This window comes from Lutjanus erythropterus, chromosome 13 (assembly GCF_056507025.1).
Source record: "Lutjanus erythropterus isolate fLutEry1 chromosome 13, fLutEry1.hap2, whole genome shotgun sequence".
Lineage (NCBI taxonomy): Eukaryota > Metazoa > Chordata > Actinopteri > Lutjaniformes > Lutjanidae > Lutjanus > Lutjanus erythropterus.
Window position 1 is genome coordinate 11417398 of NC_139329.1, and position 20620 is coordinate 11438017.

The window sequence follows — 20620 nt, forward strand, 5'->3', positions numbered from 1 at the left end:
ATTCTGGTACATTAGGGGTGACAACCATGAGAAATCTGCAAACATGTATACAAAGCTCTCTCTATAGACTGCACACAGCACAGAGAGGAGCTGCTTATGTCAGAGGACTCTAGAGGGAGTCACCTCCATATTTAAAGACAGAATGCTGTCCTTGTTCGAGAGCTTTGAACTGTTTGGTTCTGTATGTCCTTATCATATATTTGAGATATTTGTATTAATAATAGTGCACATGTCAAAAAGGTAATCTGAAGGTTCCTTGCAAAAGTTTAGAAAGACTGGGGCCCCCTTTTTAGAATATGAGAGTTTACAAATTTCATTAAATAAGGTTATTATTAGAATACCAGCATTAAAGTGAGGCAGAGGAGACCCCCCCCCTTGCCCTCTGTCTGTCTCTAATGTTTTTTTATTGTTTTCTTCTTCCCATTTTTAGTCATTTATTTATTTACTCTTTTCTATTACTAATTTACTCACTTATTAGTTTCTTGCTGTTATTCTTGGTTAGAAAATCACATCATTGGACTATCATCCTTCTGAAGCTCTGGATTTACAGCAGAGGGACCAGTGGGGATGGTTGGGTGGGTGGAGTGGGAGGGAGAGGTGGGTCCTCCTATATATATGGTATGTTTAAAGGAAAATCAATAAAAAATTGTTAAAAGAAAAAAGGTTGTCTACATTTTATTTTGCATTGTATATTTTGAAACAGTCAGGCTATGACAGCAATCTGTGAACATATAAATGACAACCCTCCAATTTACTATAAGATTCATAAGTTAATGGATGGAAAAGTGAAGGATACCAAACACTCAAGTACAAGCAACACATGTGGTGCAATTAACTTTATGCTTTGAAGGAGCACAAAGCCAAAACATGATCTACACACATGTAAGACGTTAACACGTGCATACAGTCACTGAGCATTAGAGATACTTGTGTGGAAAAACTGTACATAAAGTAATATAATTGATCACAACGGATAAATAGTAACTTCAGCTACAGAAAAAGGGGAACTCTTTGCATGAAAACATTCACCATCTTGTTCAGATTCTCTGTGCAGACATAGTCCTTATTCTGAGAAGAGATCCCATTACATGGTTTGCACTGCTTGTATTTCTTGCTCAGTGATAGTTTGCAAGTCATTGCCAGTGAGATGTGTGTGTGACAAGTTGGAAGAGTTGAAATATAGTCAGATACTGACATACACAGACGTGTGACAGTCTTGAGGTGATAAATATTTTCCTCCTGATCAAACTCACACCTCTTACTTTGTCTTTGTGCATGTGTGTGTGATGGGTGCGAGGTGAGTGTGTGTGCGAGTGCAATCTGTATGTAGTGTGTGTGTGTAAAGGGTAGAAAGGGCAGACAGGGGGGAATTTGATCCTAAAGCCCAGCGTGAGACAGGGTGTATGCACCACAAAAAATGACAGGCTTACCCTTGCAAGTGATTTTCACTTAGCATTATAACAGATGTAAGGTAGATAAATATAGGCAATGCAAGGTTTGATTGGTATGATGCCATTTCTGATGACTTACGAAGATGAATATATTGTATATAAAGGCATCAGACTGAAGATGATCTCACTTGTTTAATATAAATGATCTAATAAATTGATAACCATTACTAATTAATAGCTAATAGGGAAGGATCATTTTACTCTACTAAAATAAGCAGATCTGACTGGAAGATCAAGTCTTGCTGTCACTGAGCTCCCTGTTATTTGCTGAGCATGCTGGGATCTTGTTCCACCAGGACGGACTTGTCTGTATCTCTCTGGATCCCCAACACACTTACTGCTTCAGTAAAATTAAGCAAAGAAGAGTTTCCCCCTGAATCTCTGCCAGCTTTTAGGAAAAAACTATAAGAGTTATGGAAAACTTGTTAATGCAGGATAAATTCATACCAGCAGCGTTATTCATTTGTCCTAAAACAATTTGGTCCATTTGGCCACGTGTTTCCAGTCACAAATCATATGCTGGTGGACACAGTGTGTGGAGGAATGAGGACTCGTCCACTTTCTAGGAAGGTTCACACTTCTTCACGTCTGGCCCTGGTCCTAAAGCAGGTCAGTTCAACAGCAATAAGCAATTCAGAAACAGGCTCTTTTGATAATCATGACAAAATAATGAATGAAAAGCATGAAACAGCCTTTTGTAATTTCTCAGTGTGGCCACAGAAATTAACATTGAAACAATATAATTTTTATAAATCTGACAACAAGGTGAAAATGCTTTTAGTTGTGTGATATATTTTATTTTCAATGAAGGTAAACTGACACAGAATCATTATGCTCCTATGTGTTTATACCAGTATTATTTTAAGGCTATGTTTTACTGCACATGTTAAAGGTAATTATTCTAGAATCAGATTTGGGTTAAGCAAAATGAGCTTTTCCTGTATTAGTAAGCATAACTGACAGGTGAAGAGCAATTTTTAGAACTGCATCACATGGGTGACTACTTTGCTGAGAGAGAAGCTGTCTCCTGTACGAGATTCATTAGACACATTTGTTTTCTGTGAGTGAATTCCTGCTCCTACTCATTGCATGAACTCCACCTATACAGCATGAGGCTGCTTAGCTACTTACTCTGTTGTTCACAGCTTTTCTGTTTTCACACTGATTATAGCATGATATGGTAACAGAGGTGTGAACGAATTTCTGTTTAACAGTCTGATTGGATCTGAGAAAAGTTCATCAACCAAGTTAGTTAAACTCGAGATGAGGCTTTTGATAACAACAGAAACACGCTCAGGACTTTGGTCTAATTATCAGCAAAGTGATGTGGTTGCTTACAAACAGTCAGTAATGGATGGCTGAAGGGGTGCTGGTGCCATTTGCAGCAAGAGTCCAGTTAAACCAAGTCCAGTCGTATTAATAGAAGAGCCATATTTGAGTGGTTTGCATTGGGACAGTTGCCATTTGTTACAGGTACGATTGTTGAATTTGATTGTCTTGGAACTATGTTCGTGTTTTTTTCTCCTGTTTCACCGTGTGTTGCAGTGTCACATGTCTACATAACCTGCCTGTCTTGGCCAGATAGGTCTCAATGGAAATCATCTAGAACAGAATAATCCTAATAAAATGATAAAATGGAAGATGATTTTCTTTTGTTTGTTTGTTTTAAAAGGTTGATGTATAAACCTCAAGCGCCGCCTTAAGCTGATTCTACCATGTAAATCATGGACACAGTACCCACAGGGTATTTAAATTTCAGCATTATTCAGTATATAACAGATTTAGATAACTGCAAACACACAGTACTAACAACCTTTTCATACTTGAAGGTTTTGACAGAATTGTATCCATCATTTTTTCTGCTGTTGGATTGCTCTGACATACATCTTTGGTCAGCTGTGTCATGGTAGTTTTGCTCATGATTGGTCACATTACATCTCATCCTCTTCACAGACTGAGCCATGGATCATGTGCTGAAAGTTGCAGACAGTTACATCTTCACTCCGTATGTTTACCCGGCCTCATGGCCTGAGGATGGTGCTCTGCGTCAGATAATCAGCCTGTGGGCAGTGACCAACCTGGGGGCACAGCTGATTTACCTGGGCTTTGGTGCTCTAAGCTTCTACTATGTGTTTGACCGCAAGCTCATGAAACATCCACACTTTATTGAGGTAAGTTGTTCAACGGACCAGGCCCCGTATTCACATCTGTAGATTAGGTTAAGGTCAGTGAATTGAGAGGGGCTGTAAATTATTAGTGACTATGACCATTGTTTGTATCATTTGAGGTAACATAAAATCCTAACTTTGCGTGTTTGATCTGCCGACAGAACCAGGTAAGAAACGAGATTCAACTGGGAACTGCATCGATCTTCTGGATGAGCTTCCCCACAGTGGCCCTTTTCTTCTGGGAGGTCAGGGGACACAGCAAACTTTATGACAACATCAGCGATTCTTCTCTGGGTGAGACATTTACTTGAAACCGTAAAGCCCAGGCCTGGGTTCATGTTCACTTCAATCAACTCAGAACTGAAATGGAAATAATTTCTAATTGCTGTAAATCAAATATTTCTCATTTGATAACACAGGTTGTAAAACAGTTAGTCCTGATAAGACTCATTAGCTTACTTTGTTTCTGTTTCAGGCTGGCCTGGGGTGTTCCTGAGCATTGCTGGTTTCTTGTTCTTTACCGACATGTGTATCTACTGGATACACTGGGGCATGCACCACAAGAGCATTTACAAGGTGGGCTTCAGCATGTTTGTGTCTAGTTTAAAGCGGCTCTAAATGATATTCCCAAATAAACAATGGACCTAATAACTATATATTATGTGAAAGGGCTTGCTGGAGGTGAGGATTTTGACCTGAGTAGAGCTCCCCTCAGCTCTGTGAAACATTTAAGCATCTTTCATCTAATTGTTTTATGTCACAGTGAATAACTTCACTGCTTTAATTAAGTCTCATGGCTCCAGCAGTCTGTGTCCTGTCGCAGCAGGCCATCATTTCCAGTGAAAAAAAAACACACTTTTCACTTGTTCAGCAGCAAAAGAAGAATATTTAGTTGTTTAATAGGCATATAAATCCTTCACTAACTAGTGAAGAACAAAAGAGGGCTGAAAAAAAAGGTTAATACTGGACTTCGATAAATCAGGTGAACAGAAATGTGGCTTGATGAGTAAATAAGACACTGTTCGCTCTCATGTTTGCTAGAAGCACTTAGGGAGAGACAATATGTAAATGTTTGCAGCATGTTGTGCTGCCCCCACATGGCCAAAAACAAGATCAACTATGAGAGGTTAGGATTACACAAAATAATGTTGTGACTTTATTTTTGGCCAGTAAGGGCTCAACAACATCAACTAATATTTTTTAGGCATGTTGGAAATTAATAAAAGTTACAGACAGGTGACGCCCTTTCCATCAAACTTTCTGTTTCTCACTAAAATTCATTTTAGAGCTTTGTATCTTTGTCTTTGCTGTAAAACAGCCCCAATATTCAGACCATTTGTGCTTTTCCCCCTCAGCACCTACACAAGCAGCACCATATATTCAAGATCCCAACACCTTTTGCCAGCCATGCCTTCCACCCACTGGATGGCTTCCTGCAGAGTTTACCCTATCACATCTACCCATTCATCTTCCCCCTCCACAAGGTGAGAGTCTACTTATGACTCCTTACTACACATTTTAATGTTAGCTCTGAAGAGTAACAATATATTGCAAATAATGACTACACAAGCTGCACGGCATTGACTTGAATTTTTTCAAATTCAGCTGCAGGAGGACAAATTTTTATGATGTTTGCTTGAAAAGTTGTGTAAAAAAAAGCAGCAAATTCCAAACATCACTGATTATTAACATTATGTAAACTGTCACTTAACTAAACTTAAATTAGCTTAACTATAATGCTTTTAAATGATGTTTAAGTGATATTTGTGTTTCAGGCGGTCTACCTTTCACTCTTTGTCTTTGTCAACATCTGGACCATTTCCATTCATGATGGAGACTACCGCATCCCCGGTCCTCTGATCCATCTGATCAACGGAGCTGCTCACCACGTAGACCATCACCTCTTCTTCAACTACAACTACGGACAATACTTCACACTCTGGGATCGTCTCGGGGGCTCTTACCGACACCCCTCAGCCCTGCTGGGGAAGGGGCCACATGATCACATTCGCAAGCTCATGGCAGAGGCTGCACAAACACAGTGACGATGGAGCGGCAGTCAGGATTTTCTTTTCTGGTTTAAATGACTCAGGGAGGTTTCTACAGAACTGCTCAGCCTGGGTCATGATGGAAGAGACATTTGCAGTAGATGCAAAACGAGCCTACAGGAGCAGGGACAAGAGACAATGGATTTCAATGTTTGACAATTTTTTTTCAAAATTGAGTTGTGCAACTGTTGAGTACAAAATAATTTGAGCACATTTGGAGGGAACTGCATTTTTTCTTAAATATTTCTATATAAAATGGTTAAATATGCTGCCTAGAGATAACTTGGCGGGAAATAAGAATGTACCACCACAGTGAATAAAACCAGCAATGTTGAAGTTTAAGTGATGAACATAAACCTAAAGTACAGGTGTTTAGGTGTTTCAATAAGCGTAAACTACTTTTAGAAAAACTCTTCAATATAAAACAACACTACCACAAACAACAGTATCCAAAATGACCTTAAAGTTGAGTCAACACATGAGTCTGGACTCAAAATGAACTGTTTCGCTTAGTGTCCCACAACTGTCCAGAATTCAGCTTTCAACTGACCTCGTCTGAGTAACACTGCACAGTTGCATTTTTACAATTTAATGACTATTTATACAGAGTCAAATGTTACATACCTCACTCTGCTAACAAAGGGTGCAACATGTGAGGAAATCCTAACCTTTATTAACAGCATTTGAATGCAAAATCTGTAGACATATGGGAAAGCAAATGAACACTGAAATGATAGTTCATGGGTTCTAAGACTGGGAAAATACCGACTTTGCCTCACTTACACTCAGGTCCACTGCTGCCAGGTTGATGGACACAACTTTAAGAGATGCACTTAAATGTCACACTGTGTATTTTTCAAAAGGTTACTACAAATATTAAAATATACACATGGGGCATTTGTGATTATATTTCTACATCATATAATGTTAACTTACATGTTATACAGACGTTTTGTGGGTCAAGTGAAAATTCAGAGTTGAGTATGTTCACTGGTGACTAATATGTCACTTAATTAAGTTTTACTATTTTTTCAGGCAAGGCCAATATGTGACTATGTTATCCAAATATCACCTATCTTTATATGCTCTAAAGTTTTTAATAGGTTTCACTACTCTCCCAGAATTGTCTCAGACACCATGTTTGTGTCCCAGATGCTATTTTTATTGTCCCCAGGACAACAGGACATCCTTGAATTCTAGTACTGATCTCAGTATAACAGTTTTGACAAAATCGTATTCTTCTCTTTAATCTTCATGAAAGTAGGGTTTATTGCAGGGTTGTTAATTCAGAGTGATGGGAAGTTAATTGAGTTTTTAATGAGGAAAGAATAGTTTTACGCAGAGCCCAGTACAGGCAGAAACAACATTTTTGTGAATATCCACCGTGACTTTTTGGATTCAACACAAAACAAAACAAAAAAAGTTCAAGCTGAGGAAGTGTTACTGTTAACACATACAAGGACTGTCTCCTGCCATCAAGATTAAAGCAGTCTGATTTATTTTATTTCTTATAAAGACTACAATACAAACTCATTACCGATAAAAAAAAAAAAAACATTTATGCATGTCTGAATCCAGTGTCCGTGTGCATGTGTGATTTTGTCCTACAATCTTGATTCCAGATTAGTCTTTCAGCTTCCAGTGCTCGGTGTGTTTTCGTGCAGGCTCTGCAGGGCCAAGTCTGTCCACTTCATCTCTTGTTCTTTCACAGACTCAGTGGATCCTCCATTGTCTTGCTCAGCTTCCGGCAGTTCACTCTGACAGAGAAAAGTGGAGACAAAATGGCATGAAAAAAAACAAGCAGTCCACTCTACTTTACACCAACAGTCTGATAGTCTGTGGACAAAAACTGGAGGAGTAAAAGAGAAACCTTAAGTAAAATTAAACAGCAATAACTTCTATCAGATGTTAGGCAGGAACTAATTACTGACACAACTGGTAAGTATGCATGGCTCCCCTTGTCAAAATTCACAAGTTACTAACAGATCCGTTTACAGATTGTGTTTGTACTGTCCTCACTAAACAGTCATCTAAAGTAAACTTAAATAAACGACCCTACAGACTGAATTAGCAGTGGTCTTTGAGGAAATTGTCCTACATGAAATGCAAATGTTTTTCAAAATGTCGATGAGACATTTCTGCAGCCGGCAGAAAGCAAACTATAAAAACAGTACTTTGCCAATGCTAACATGAATTTATTAGTACAGCATTTACCAGAGGGATGGTGACATCTTCATACGGCAGTCTGTCTTCCCTCCAGGCGTCATCAGTGAGGTCCAGGACTCTCCCATCTCGTTGGATTTCACTGTCCATCCTGTCCTGTCCTGTGAGCAGACTCCGGCTCAAGCTTCACAAGTTTTCTCCTCTGACCGAGTTAGCCTCAAGCTAGCTGCAATACATAACACACTGTATAACGTTAAGAAACTACCAATAACACGTGGCAGCCAACGTCTGTGAATTTTTTTTTTACTGCTGAATCTGTAAAGAAATTGCTTTCTGTTTAGTTTTTAGCCGTATCACATTCAGTCCAATAACAACTGCTAGCCTGGTGCACACGAGAAGAAAAGTTTGTTGCTCCGGGTTACTTCCGGGTATAGCGACCGACTTGTCATGCGCAGTAGTGCACGGTCGTCTAGAGTTTTTTTTTTTTTTTCTAATTTGGAAAAAAAAACTTGCCTCTGCCTTGACCCCCGGGACCAAGGCATTATTATAGCGCATTAGTGCAGCTGTATAAACTAGTAATAATCACAGAGAATGTCTATTACTGGTAAATATTTAACTGTAGTTACTGGCTGTGACCACTAGAGGGCAGAAATGCTTCGCATACGTGCACCATTCTCTTCAGTAAATGTTCTGTGTGTATTTAGATGTTTATGCCACTATAGTTAAATGTCCAGCAGAGGGAGGAACAGACCCATGTGTGTTGAAAAACTCTCAAACGTGTTAATTTGTGTTTATTTGTTTTGTATGAACAGAGAAAACTGGTGTACAAATGTACAAGTGGTTGTTTTAATGACGGTTTATGTAAAATAGCACAATACTTATATTAACAATATTATATTTTTCCACAAGAAAAAAAAATGCATTTTTTAAAGACCCCAAAGAATGTGAAACTAAGCATTTCTATACGAGGCAGGGAAGAACTTAAATGGCAATTGTTTCTCTGTCTTGTTAATTTATTGATTGATAATTTACAACCTAAACTATTGGGGAAATCCAGCTTCACGACTGAATGCCTCAAAGTCTGGGAGTGATGTCCAAATATCACAATAAAATCACACAGCACGTAATTTCCATAGTATGTTGGTTCAAGTCCTGTACCCAGCATATCCAAATATATTAAAATGTGAAAAGTTTCCCTTTTGTGTGGCTAAAAATACATGGATATGGATACAAAATACTTATTTTTCTTTTCTTTCTCATTTTCTTCCCCTTGCTTTATGTTTTTTGAAATGCTCCTGAGTTCAGTATTGAACAAACAACCTGGTGACTGCTTGTTCTGGAGGGGTGTGTTCCAATTCCATTCCTGACAACAGCTCCTACTTCCCCCTCCTTCAAACAGGAGGAACATGTTTGAATCTCACTTCTGACATTAATCCTTAATCACTTTAAACAAATGCTGCATTGTGTCAGAAATATCTGGTCTGTGGCAGTTGGTACACATTGGCCTCACATTGTGTTCACAATGTGTTTTACGCACACATCATTCGCAACATATAATGATTACAATACGACACTTTTATTGTCCACCTTAGTGGAATTTGGTTTTGACAAGCCTCAGCAGAATATGACCTTGGTACATCTATAAATAAATAAATAAATAAATAAATAAATAAATAAATGAAATAAGTTGAAAAAGACATAAGGCATGAAAGAACCTGAATCTGGCATTATCATCCATTTTTCCAGGCTGCTTTGTTTTTGTTTGTTTGTGTAGGTTTTATGTATATTGCATGTACATATGCTTTATATTATGTGGGTGTTTGATAAAAGTGATGTTTGTAGCAGTTAGCAGTATTTTCTGCTCTGTGATAGTCAGTGTTGGTCACCCTTCAAATCACTCAACCAGAATTCTTCCTCACTGACAGTTTGGACCAGATGATTATAGGATTTTGCCTTTGGGTTAAAAATTTACAGCATGCTTTCAGGCCATATTTGTCATTTATTAAACTCAGTAGCTCAGCCAGCAGTAGCCTACATCACCTCTTTGTCTTATCAAGATAGATTTGATATGCACATGAAAACATCCACACCATGAGGGCGTCCCTGAGTTCATTTTTTCTTTTTGTTATTTGCTTCCTCCCTTCTCCCAGTGTTCAAGCATGTTAATGAGTCACTTGGGTTAGAGGCCTCTGAGAGCCATATGGGAGGTGCCAGGGGGAGGACGAGGTGTACAGAGACCAACACACCACAACCACCGTCAGACACCTGTCAGTGCAGGTGGAGAGTGGCTGCTGGATATCTGAACCAGGAGACTTCACTAGAGGGCTCCTCTTTAACTCTGTGGACTGTTTTTCTTTTCTTTTTAATGTTTAAGCTTGTGTTTCATATAAGTCTTTTATTTAATATTTGTATTTGAACATATGTGAACTTGAAGATTCAGCCTTGCTGCTGCCACCAGTGAATGGAGTCAATGGTTACTGAATCAAAACTTTCAGAGAGTTTTTGAGGAGTGAGAACTGTTGGAGGACGAAAGCTTTCATCGTTTATCTTCATCTTTAAGGAGTTTGTTTTTGGTGCTGCTGTTTTCGAGACACCCGTCTTCACATAAACTACAGGATCATGGCAGACTTCCCATCAAAGGTTACCACGGAGACCAGCTCCCCCCACTCCCAGGGCTCCCAGCAGGGGGGCAACAGCCTCCGAGGGCTGGCTGCTAACGTCACCACTAAAATGGACATTTCCTTCATCCGAAGCATCCCGGCCATCCTCATGATGGTAGAAATAGTATGTAACTGACTCCTTTCTGTTTTTATTCTGTTCAACTCTGTTCAATACAAAATGAATTTCTCTTCTATTCTGCTCAGAGACCAAACCTCTCTTCTGCTTTTCTGTCGCCACAGGATGATTGAATTTTTCTTTCAACATCCCATGACACAATCAAAGCCAACAATTTGTTGGTCTGTCTCCCAGGCTGCTTTCTGACTTCTTCACCTCTTCAGTAGCTCTCAGGCCCAGGCCCATTTTTTCCTATAAGATATACAGTAAACAATAAAGCTACTACCAGGAACTTTCATATTTTGTAGTTCAGTTTTTGTACTTCAAAATATAATGTCAAAAATAAAATCATCTAAGTAAAAATCTACTCCTGTTTCCTTTTAATGGGAATGAGCAATTCATTAAGAATAATTACAGAGATAGCTGATCTTGTTAACTTACTTAGATCATATAGGGGCATCAATAATAAACTGAGACAGCTTCATAACCAGCTAAAACTCCTTGTAGTAGCTTTAAGGAAAGAAGAAAACTGGCCACAAATATACGAAATTAGTTAAAGGGCTCTGTAGTTTGTAGCAAACATTACTCAAACAGAAGTAAAGAGTGCATTAACTGTTAAGGACTAGTTTCAACTGTGGAATTATACATATTTGGTGCTCTAAGTAGGACAGTCCAGGACAGTGTGCATGAAATCATGTCAAAATAAACTGCAGTGCCCTTGTTCATTGTGATGAATGAACTTGTCACCCAGTGCAACAGTGTAGCTCATTCGTATATTTTTAATAGCTTTTTGACAAAATTGGAGCTCTATGATGCAGAGGAATAGAATACATCAGGCCTTAAATACAGGTAATACTTAAGGGATCAATACAGACTTATGCTTTAACTCCTTGATAGTAGTGATAGTCCTCAATCCTCAATAATGAACTAAAAGCTGCACCAGTATGTTAAATTTGAAGAGCCAATGTGTGGGCAATCTAAGATCAGTACAGACAAGTTTGTTAAATATAAAACCTCTTATATTCATGGTTGAGAATTTAAAGACAAACCACACTAAGTGATAATCGTTCCAAATTGCAGTGAAGATTGAAGCCACTTTAGATAAAGATATTTGTATGCCTCCTCTCTTTATCTGTGGGGTTATTAAAACTTTATCATTAATCTGAGGAATTTGAATGTGTGTCAACAAGCTTCAGTTTGTGCACCATAAATGCCACTGACTATCTATCAACACAAAACATGACTGACACTGCTCAAAGCCTCTGCTGTTTGTTGGAAATGTGCACCAGGTTAGTTAGACAGTCTGGTTGAGAGCTTAGGGCTAAACATTAAATTGATAATGATTTTCATTTATGTACATTTGTCAGATCAAATGTTGACTGTGAGAGGCAACAGGACAGGCTTCTTATGGTTGCTTTAATTATCATTTGGAAGACTGAATGAAGGGGGGTAAATGGATCAGCTTCAGCTCAAACTCATTTCCCCCTCAAGCGGTTTCATGTCCACTAAACTCTGTCCACACAGACAACATGTGACTGGCTGGATGACTGATAGGCTGAGGAGATCTTTGTCCCCTGAAGGCCCCGCCCCCTCCTGTCACACACCTCTGACCATCCCATTATTACACTGATCCTATAGCTTAGTCCTCAAGGACAGAGGGGCAGTGTTTATTCTGCGTATGATCTGTTAAACATTTGCCACTTCTCCATCACCCTATGGATTCCAAGCTTTACTGGTTTTGATGGAATTGTAGTAGTCGGGCCAGTTAGGTAGCAGTAATTTAAGTTTATTAGGTGTGACAGGTAGCCTAAGCCCTGAGGTAAGAATAAAGCACAACTATACCCACTCAAATCATTTACCAGTAATAACAAACTTAATTCACATATGTATATGTTTTGACATTTCTCTTGTAAATAGCAAGCAAGTAAAGATGACATCCTTTCAGCCCAAAATCAATAGCAATGTGTTTCTGGAATTTTGACTTATGATGTCCAAAGGTCCAAAGTGTGAAAAACTGCAGTTCCTTGTATGGCCACTTGAGGCTGGCTCTAAAAGTGAGTCATTCACCATAGACTCTCATACTAAAATGTCCAACTTTACAGCAGAAATAAATATGTTTATAGCCTGGTACAAAAAAGCAGTTTTGGTGTCTGTAGCTAATTTCACCATTCATATCAACTGCACAGGGCATTAATTTTTATATAAATCACGGGCATGCTGGCTTTGAGCGGGTGCCATCACAGGTGGCTAGCCACTTTGTAGCCGCTTCATTTGGCGACCTCAGCTCCACCTCTTTGCCCTCTATTTGACCCAGTCAGGCACTACCAAGATGGCGAAGCCCAGAGCTCCTAAGAAACTGCTGGGTGATGTCATGGATAGTCCACAATTAATTAAGCAGTCAATGGTTTGAACAGATTGCTTTAAGAATTTACTCTCAATTTTTTTATGTTAAAACTGCATTCATTGAATTGCATTAATGCAAAAATATTGTCAGTATCTAACTACAGGACATTTCAGTCATTTGCAGCAGTGTGATGACATTCTTGTGTATGTGTACATGTAGAAAACAAAGAGGTTAAGTACAACTAAAACAGCTGAACTACTTCTGAATCTTGGTAAGAGTCAGTGTGACACAGTTTCCCACAGCTGCACTTTTATTCAAAAGGACTTGTTTGTTTTTGTGGCCTTTAAGCCTGATTCTGAGAGAACAGACCTTTACTGGATCTCCAATAGTCTCTCTCTCTCTCTCTCTCTCTCTCTCTCTCTCTCTCTCTCTCTCTCTCTCTCTCTCTCTGCGTCCTCTGTGCTGTGTGTGCATGTGGGCACAGCAACATAATTTTGCATTTTCCCGATATGCATATTTCAACAACAACAATATAAAAAGAGTAAAAGGAACAAAAAAAGGGAGATTTCCCTTCTTTCTACATCAGTGCATTCATTCATCTGCAGTAAGTGTTTAATTAGTAGAAGAACCGGTTTCCAGTTTCAAACTTCAGCTCTTTATGCAATATTAATAAATAACATGCCCCGTGTATACTGCATTATAAAACACATCTGCATAATATATAAATGCTGGGACTGGTTGTAGAGTGCATGGTGTAACTTGATAGATATTTTAAAAGGGGCAGTGAAAAGATGAAGTTCTCCTTATCACAAAGATTTGGTGTTTTTTCACCCACTTCCTTTAACCTGTGACAGTTTTGTCCATAATTGACTTGCAGTGAATAAGGAACCAGAGGTAGGATACATATATTTAATTTAAGTTCCTTTCTGCAGTGGAAATTGTGTTATAAGCCTTAATGCCCTGGCAGTGTAGTAATATCAAACATGTAATGGCTATGAACAAAGTTAAATAACAAACTTTAAAGTTTTAGTCAGGCAGTTAGGTTTGTCCCCAGTCCTCTAGTTCAGAACAGAAGTCTTTGTTGAGATAGGTGCTTTGTAAAGGTCAATATTAGAGTGCCCACTGTGTGTATGTGTCTGTATCAGGTGTGTAAAAAGTGAAACCTGATCTCTGCATACACAATAGACTGTCCTTTTGTGTCCTTTCTCATGGGAAGAAGCAGAGAGACACGCAAATTTTAGCATGCTAACTTACCAAACTAAGAGGTGAATATGATTATGCCCTCAAACATCAGCATGTTAACACTGCTATTGTGTCCATGTTGTCATGCTAGCGTTAGCATTTAGCTCCAAACACCAGTGTGCCTGAGTACAGGCTCACAGGACATGGCTGCAGACTCCGTCTCAAGTCTGTCTTTCAGCAGAACTCACTTGCATATACAGAGTGTATGATGAAAGAGTGGCTAGGAAGAGATCCCCTCTTAAAAATAGTAAGAAAAAACTCTTTGATAAGAGCTTTGATACTGCTGAGACAAATATTCATTAACTTTTTACATAAAGACATGGACCCGTCCTCCTCAAAGTGTGATCTTCACTCTTTAAAACACTTTTTTTTTCAGCACTTGAGTGACAGTTGCGTGGAAACATGCAGATGCACACTATCTCATTGTGCTTTTCAATGTGGTGCAGTTCATGTGTCATCTTGTCCATTTTCTTCATGACAAAACCCAAAAAAGTGTAAGTATATTACTACACAAATACTTTGAAGGAAGAGGTGCTGAGAAGTTGAGAGTCAAGGCTGTGTTAGCATCAAGACTCAGCAAGGAAACACTGACACACAAATTAGGATATTTGTACTTAAAGCTGCTCTAATCAACATTTTTATATGAAAAAACTAATCAAATAACTTTGTGTAACGTGAAAGAGGTTAAACTAATTAAGTGTTATCATACAGTTAAGCAGTTTTTTTTTTTCCCACTAATACTACCTGCCCAGCCCCAGCAGCAGTTAATAACTCACTGGTGAACATAGTGGATTGTTTAGCAACCAAAGAGCCACAGATTTGAATCAGGACAGAAATAGAAGTAAAAAGAGGGTGAATATTGGATATTCATCAGGTGACCAGAAACAGGACTCCAAAAATTGCTAATGTGTAAACAAGCACCTTTTTGCCAGCATATTAGCATATGAACTTAATAAGAGAATAATGTCTGTATTATGTTAACAGCTTGCTTTGTGCTGCCCCTGATTAGCCAGAAAAAGTGATAAATGCACGTTTAAAAGACTTAATTTGACTAACTCATACTCAGTATTGGGCAAGTTACTCAGGAAGTGTAATAAATTACTTTTTACTTATTACTCCTTTAAAAGGTAATAATATTACTTCACTTATTACTTGATATCCAGAGTAATTACATTACTTGTTGTATTACTAGATCACTTTTGTACCTTGTTGGTGGCCGAGCTGCAAATCCAGTGAACTGTTAACACAAACTGTTAGAGTTTGTTGTTAGATGTCGGCTGTGGAAACAACACCTCTCTTCCACCAGGGTCAAAATGTAACTCAGTACCTCAGAGTTACTTGGATTAGTAACTGTATTGTAATTAATTCCATCCACTACTTGTTACTAGGTAAAGTAATAATATTACAGTAAAATATTAATTAGTAATGCATTATTATCCAACACTGCTCATACTACTGAAGCTTATTATTATTATTATTATTATTATTATTATTAGTAGTAGTAGTAGTAGTAGTAGTAGTAGTAGTAGTAGTAGACTATATTTATGTTTAAAAAAGTTCTACTATTTACTAGTCTTCGTTGGTCTGTCTTGTTTTCTTTGTCTCTCCTTTCTAGTTTCTGGGGCTGCTCCATTGGGCATTGATAGCCAGCGCCCCCTACACTGTGTCATCAGCATACGGCTGGGTGATGTTTGTGGCCGTCACTCTGTGGCTCCTCACCACCATCCTCTTTTTCATGATTCTGTTCGGCGTCCAGCAAAAACTCAGCGCTGTCCCCTGGCCCCTGACGGTATGGAGGGATGAGGGGAGGTGGGGAGGAGGGAAGGCAAAAAAAAAAAAAGAAAAAGAAAAAAGGAATGGAGAGTTGCAGAAACAGCTTTGAAATGCCAAAAATAATTGCTTTTTTCTTCAGTGTCTGCACGACCAGAATAATGAGGGAGAGGTTTCTTTGATCAACTGAAATAATAAATGTCAGCTGTGAAGATAAGATAAAATGTATCGTCATTGGTCCCCTACAGGGAAATTCAGTTTGACACAGCAGCACAAGAGAAATGTAGTAAAAAATAAAATAAAACACAAATTACAAATATAATCTGTGGTGGTGACAGGTGAACTGTCAGTGGAGTATGATTTTCACTCTCCCTTTGAGGCACGTGACTGATTGAGTCTGTGGCTGAACGTGCTCCTCATATCTGCATTGACAGGATGAGAGGGGTTGTCCATGATAGTTTTCAGCTTCCCTCTCATCCTCTTCTCTGTCACCGCCTCCACACTGTCCAGTTCCATACCGATCACAGACCTGGCCCTCCTCACCAGCTTTGTTTGCACCACAAGTCCTGATGCCACCTCCACAGCACAACAGCAAAGACGATAGCACTGGCCACTACAGACTGGTAGAGCATCTGTAGCAGCCTAGTGCACACATTAAAGGAAAGTGTTATTGTTATTCTAAACTTGCTCTTTATTCCAGGGAAACTTGACCAAATGGGTTTTTATTTAACAGTCTGCCCTTAAATTCCCTGAAAACCTCTTTTCAAAGCTCAAGTGTTTCTTTATAACATGATTAGTTGCATCCACATGCAGACTGGTCCATAAGGCACATAATGTCTCTGCTGTGTCTGAGGGCAATTTCTTAAGATCATAAAATGGTTGAATAAGTGCTGCATAAACAAGAATGAGGCAACAGGATTCAGTTTAAAGCGTCACTGATCAAGGGTCATTTGAGATTGAGGTCAAGCTTGTGAAATTAGAATGACAGGGCCCTGGTCTAATGATCAAAGAGAAAGAAAAAGAAAAAAGAAAGACACCAAAACAAAGAGATGAGAGGGCAAGATTTAGAATAGAATAGAATAAAATAGAATAAAATAGAATAGAATAGAATAGAATGCTTATGCCACTGAACAAAATGGCAAATTGCGGTGCCTTTGCTAAAATGTTTCCTTTACATGCCTTGTATGCAAATACACAATTATCATACAGATAAATTATGACAATAATCATGAAAAAGATCAAAAGAAGTAGTAAAAGAGGTTCATATTAAAAGGGCTACTATTACTAGATTGTGTCAAATGTATTCAACCTTTGAGATATTATTGCACATTCTAAACAGTTTGAAGCTATTGCACAGAATGTTTTTGAGGTTTAGGCAGTTATTGCACACATTGTTGGGTCATCTGCAAATGTAATGCTTGTGTTTGAGGGGTGTAGTCATATGTGTAAAGAGAATAGAGAAGGGGACCCAGCACTAGGCCTCGTGGTGCATCGGTGCTATGGGTCAGGCTTGCAGAGGGGTTGGAAGGAGGATAGACAGGAAAGCTCTAACAATTTTTTGCTGTTTCTGCTCTTTCGCTAGGTGATGGTGTATCACGGTGTAGCCACAGTCCTCTATTTGACCGCCTTCCTGGCCAACGCAGCATCTGTTAATCTCTTCCGCAACACCTATTTCTATGGACATATGGCAGCCGCTGCTGTAAGGGCACCATTAACACTGACTCAAACACAAAGAACTGCTTAAATATGCAAGAAACACTCTGTGATCACCCTCTGATAATATGTCTGCAAAGGCAAATTCCTGAAAGAGGAATACTTTGGTCAGCAGACAACAATCCAGCCCTGAAGAATCTATTACATTAATATGTTCATTCAGTCATCCAAAGTTTGTACACAGGGCACAGTTTGCACAGTTCCTGCCCTCCTTCCCTGTCACTGCCATCACTGTTTGTCTAGGTGTGTTTCAGATAGCATGTTTACTTATCAGGCTGTGGCAGGTATTCATACCTGAAACTTGTAGATGTGACATGGTAAGACGCAGGGCCGGCCTTTCTTATGACTCACATGGCTCGGAAGCACATCATGTGATTGGAAGTGTTAATATGTCCAGTTACCTTTGTACCACTGCTGCCACTCCCTCCTCCTCTCTGCTGTTCAAAGTCAATGTTCAACCAGAAGAGTGCACTCAGCAGAGAGCAGGTGTCCACCAGGCAACCTGAAAAGAGTATTTGGATGTAAACCCTTTGTGACCACAAACATTTTGATTAGTAACTGTAATTAAATTACATATTTTTTTTCAGTGACTGTAATGGATTACTATTGCATTTATTTTTTAATTGAATTACATGGAATCAGTTACTCTCCAGCACTGCTAGTATCATTTTAGACATTGGTGTGAAATTTTGTCAGGTTTAGCATTAATACTTGAGTTATAGCCAAAAAAAATGTGACCTTGACCTTTAACCACAAAAATCTAATCAGTTGATCACTGAGTCCAAGTGGATATCTGTCCACATTTGAAGAAATTCTTTGTAAGTGTCCTGAGATATGATGATCACAAGTGCGGGATGCCCTGAAAACATAATGGCTCTGGCCACTGCTGTCGCTGGTGTGGGGCAATGAAAAAAGGTTTTTCAAAAAGGTCCCTGAGTATACAGTTATGAATGAGCACCAAAAACATTAGGCTGGTTGGTTCTGGTTGGCCTGGCGGAGAAAATCAAACAAAAACAAAAAGAGAGAGAGAGTGAGGTGAACGTAGGACAGCAGATAGAAATATGTGTGCCAGTGTCTAGAAATGCAGGCTGAATATGTCTTTTATAGTCTATGTCTCACAGGCTAAAGTACATGCTTTTTACGGCTAAAGTAGCATTGAAAATATGATTTGATATGCGCCCACCCACACACAACCATGTCTTACCACAAACTCTTATCAGTTACATTTTACTGCCTCTGAGGCACCCCAGTGGAGTTACAATAGCTTTTACAATGTCTAATAGCTGATTAGAGCATCATTAAAGCTTCCAAATCACAAGTGCCTGGAACATTTATAGATGTGAATACATAAAGATGTAACTATATTTTTGATTTATGTCAAATGATAAAGAACTGAGACCTTTGTTCTGCTTACTGAGTGAAGTCATTAAAGAGCTGTCTCTCCTCTCCCCTTTTCACCCTGTCTGTCTGTCTGTTCAGTTCTTTGGTGCTGTGGTGACCGTGGCATACGGTGCCAGTGCTTTCTTCTCTTATTTAGACTGGAGGGGAGATGGAGGAAATGCTGCCACCAACACAGTGCCGACCTAGGACTCAAACCTGTGATGCTGATCCCAGCAAAGGACTCCCTGTGTTTTCTTTTCCCTCAAGATACTGAAGATATTTGAATAGTCTCATGTTGACACTTTACTGTCAACACAGTGTCACTTGACTATTACTTTACTGACTGTGGCAACCCAAATCCTGACCTTAGCTTAATGCCAGTATTAACAATAAGATGAAACCCAATTCAGACAGACGATATCTTTACATTACTTTTCAGTGAAACTCAATTCTCACATGATGAAAATAATTTGTATATCAACAGCATGATACCACTCTTGTGTCTCTAATATTTACATGAAGCTACTGGCAGCGGCCTATTGGCTCAGTTGGTAGAGCATTCGCCCCATGTACTGAGGTTTTGAGTCCTGTGTAGTGGCTGTGGATTCGACTCCTGCCTGTGGCCCTTTGCTGCATATCTTCCCCCACTCTCCCTCCCCCTTTCCTCTTTTCATCACCTCAGCTGTTTTATCCAAATAAAGGAATAAAAGGCCAAAAAGTGAAAAACATTAAGCTTCTGGCTGCAGCCAGTTACCTTACCTTTAGTCTGACTCACCAGGTGCACACTGCAGGTGTAAGTCTGCCATTGGTTGCTTGTTTCAAGTGGCACTGCGCTGCAGCCTACATGCTGAAAACAGCAAATTAGCGCTGATAGCTATTAGCGGAAACAGCTAACCTGGCTTTGTTCTAAGCTTACAAATTCTCCTTACCAGTACCTTTAGCACAAAACAGGTTGCTCTTTAATGGCGTTTATGATTTCTTAAAGGTAGATATTCTAACCTCTGGACAGAACCAGGTTCCCTGTTTCCCCGTTTCCAGTCTTCATGTTAAGATAAGATGACTGGCTGCTGGCTGTAACTTCATATTTAGCATACAGACATGAGAGTGGTATCAACTCTCACAACTAATTCTCAGCAAGAACGCAGATGCACATATTTCCCAAAAAGTACTATTATTCCTTTAAAGTAAAGTCGGCCAACTATGGAACAAGTCACTTGATTATATTCTGAATATAATACTCCACTTTCACAAACTATAATTTAAAAAAACCCTAAATCTTTTATGCTATGGAATCAATTTTGATGACTTTAGTTTAAAAATTGCCAAAAAATCAATATTGGTCAAAACTCCTCTAAATGTTTGCCCTTAGTTAGTCATTGATGTAAAGATCAGATTTCTACCATAACATGTAACATTTTTGTCCCTGTGTAAAAGTGGGGTTTGAGAGGGAGGCTGGATTAAACACTAACTTAGATTTACTGCAAACCTGACAGTCAGACCAAAGACTTGATTTTAAACACTTCCTCCAGTGTGGAGTACTAGGCTGTGTCATCCATCAAGGAGAAA

The 20620-nt window shown here is 39.0% G+C and overlaps 3 protein-coding genes across 3 annotated transcripts; 2 read left to right on the plus strand and 1 right to left on the minus strand.

Moving 5' to 3' along the window:
- The first annotated feature begins 2774 nt into the window (after positions 1-2774).
- On the plus strand, positions 2775-6094 carry LOC146316190 (lathosterol oxidase-like). Its single transcript, XM_084734080.1, has 6 exons — positions 2775-2924; positions 3405-3622; positions 3781-3913; positions 4095-4195; positions 4975-5103; positions 5395-6094. Exons 2-6 carry the CDS (start codon positions 3413-3415, stop codon positions 5662-5664), a joined length of 843 nt encoding a protein of 280 aa, XP_084590206.1. The 5' UTR covers positions 2775-2924; positions 3405-3412; the 3' UTR covers positions 5665-6094.
- Positions 6095-6903: 809 nt separating this feature from the next.
- anapc13 (anaphase promoting complex subunit 13) lies at positions 6904-8266 on the minus strand. Its single transcript, XM_084734377.1, has 2 exons — positions 7882-8266; positions 6904-7424 (listed from the first exon to the last, which is right to left on the minus strand). Exons 1-2 carry the CDS (start codon positions 7978-7980, stop codon positions 7299-7301), a joined length of 225 nt encoding a protein of 74 aa, XP_084590503.1. The 5' UTR covers positions 7981-8266; the 3' UTR covers positions 6904-7298.
- Positions 8267-10049: 1783 nt separating this feature from the next.
- Positions 10050-20313, plus strand: pllp (plasmolipin). The gene is made up of 4 exons (XM_084734962.1): positions 10050-10614; positions 15807-15980; positions 17544-17660; positions 19154-20313. The coding sequence occupies exons 1-4, from the start codon at positions 10450-10452 to the stop codon at positions 19259-19261; spliced, it is 564 nt and encodes a 187-aa protein (XP_084591088.1). The 5' UTR covers positions 10050-10449; the 3' UTR covers positions 19262-20313.
- The last annotated feature ends 307 nt before the right edge of the window (positions 20314-20620 follow it).

Bases quoted from the DNA above. Each gene is read 5' to 3' on its own strand.
- LOC146316190 (XM_084734080.1), top strand. From the start codon at position 3,413: ATGGATCATGTGCTGAAAGTTGCAGACAGTTACATCTTCACTCCGTAT. The intron at 3,623-3,780 runs GTAAGTTGTTCA...ATCTGCCGACAG, and splicing joins AACATCCACACTTTATTGAG to AACCAGGTAAGAAACGAGAT. The intron at 3,914-4,094 runs GTGAGACATTTA...TTTCTGTTTCAG, and splicing joins CATCAGCGATTCTTCTCTGG to GCTGGCCTGGGGTGTTCCTG.
- anapc13 (XM_084734377.1), bottom strand. From the start codon at position 7,980: ATGGACAGTGAAATCCAACGAGATGGGAGAGTCCTGGACCTCACTGAT. The intron at 7,425-7,881 runs GTAAATGCTGTA...TTTCTCTGTCAG, and splicing joins AAGATGTCACCATCCCTCTG to AGTGAACTGCCGGAAGCTGA.
- pllp (XM_084734962.1), top strand. From the start codon at position 10,450: ATGGCAGACTTCCCATCAAAGGTTACCACGGAGACCAGCTCCCCCCAC. The intron at 10,615-15,806 runs GTATGTAACTGA...TCTCCTTTCTAG, and splicing joins TCCTCATGATGGTAGAAATA to TTTCTGGGGCTGCTCCATTG. The intron at 17,661-19,153 runs GTAAGGGCACCA...CTGTCTGTTCAG, and splicing joins GACATATGGCAGCCGCTGCT to TTCTTTGGTGCTGTGGTGAC.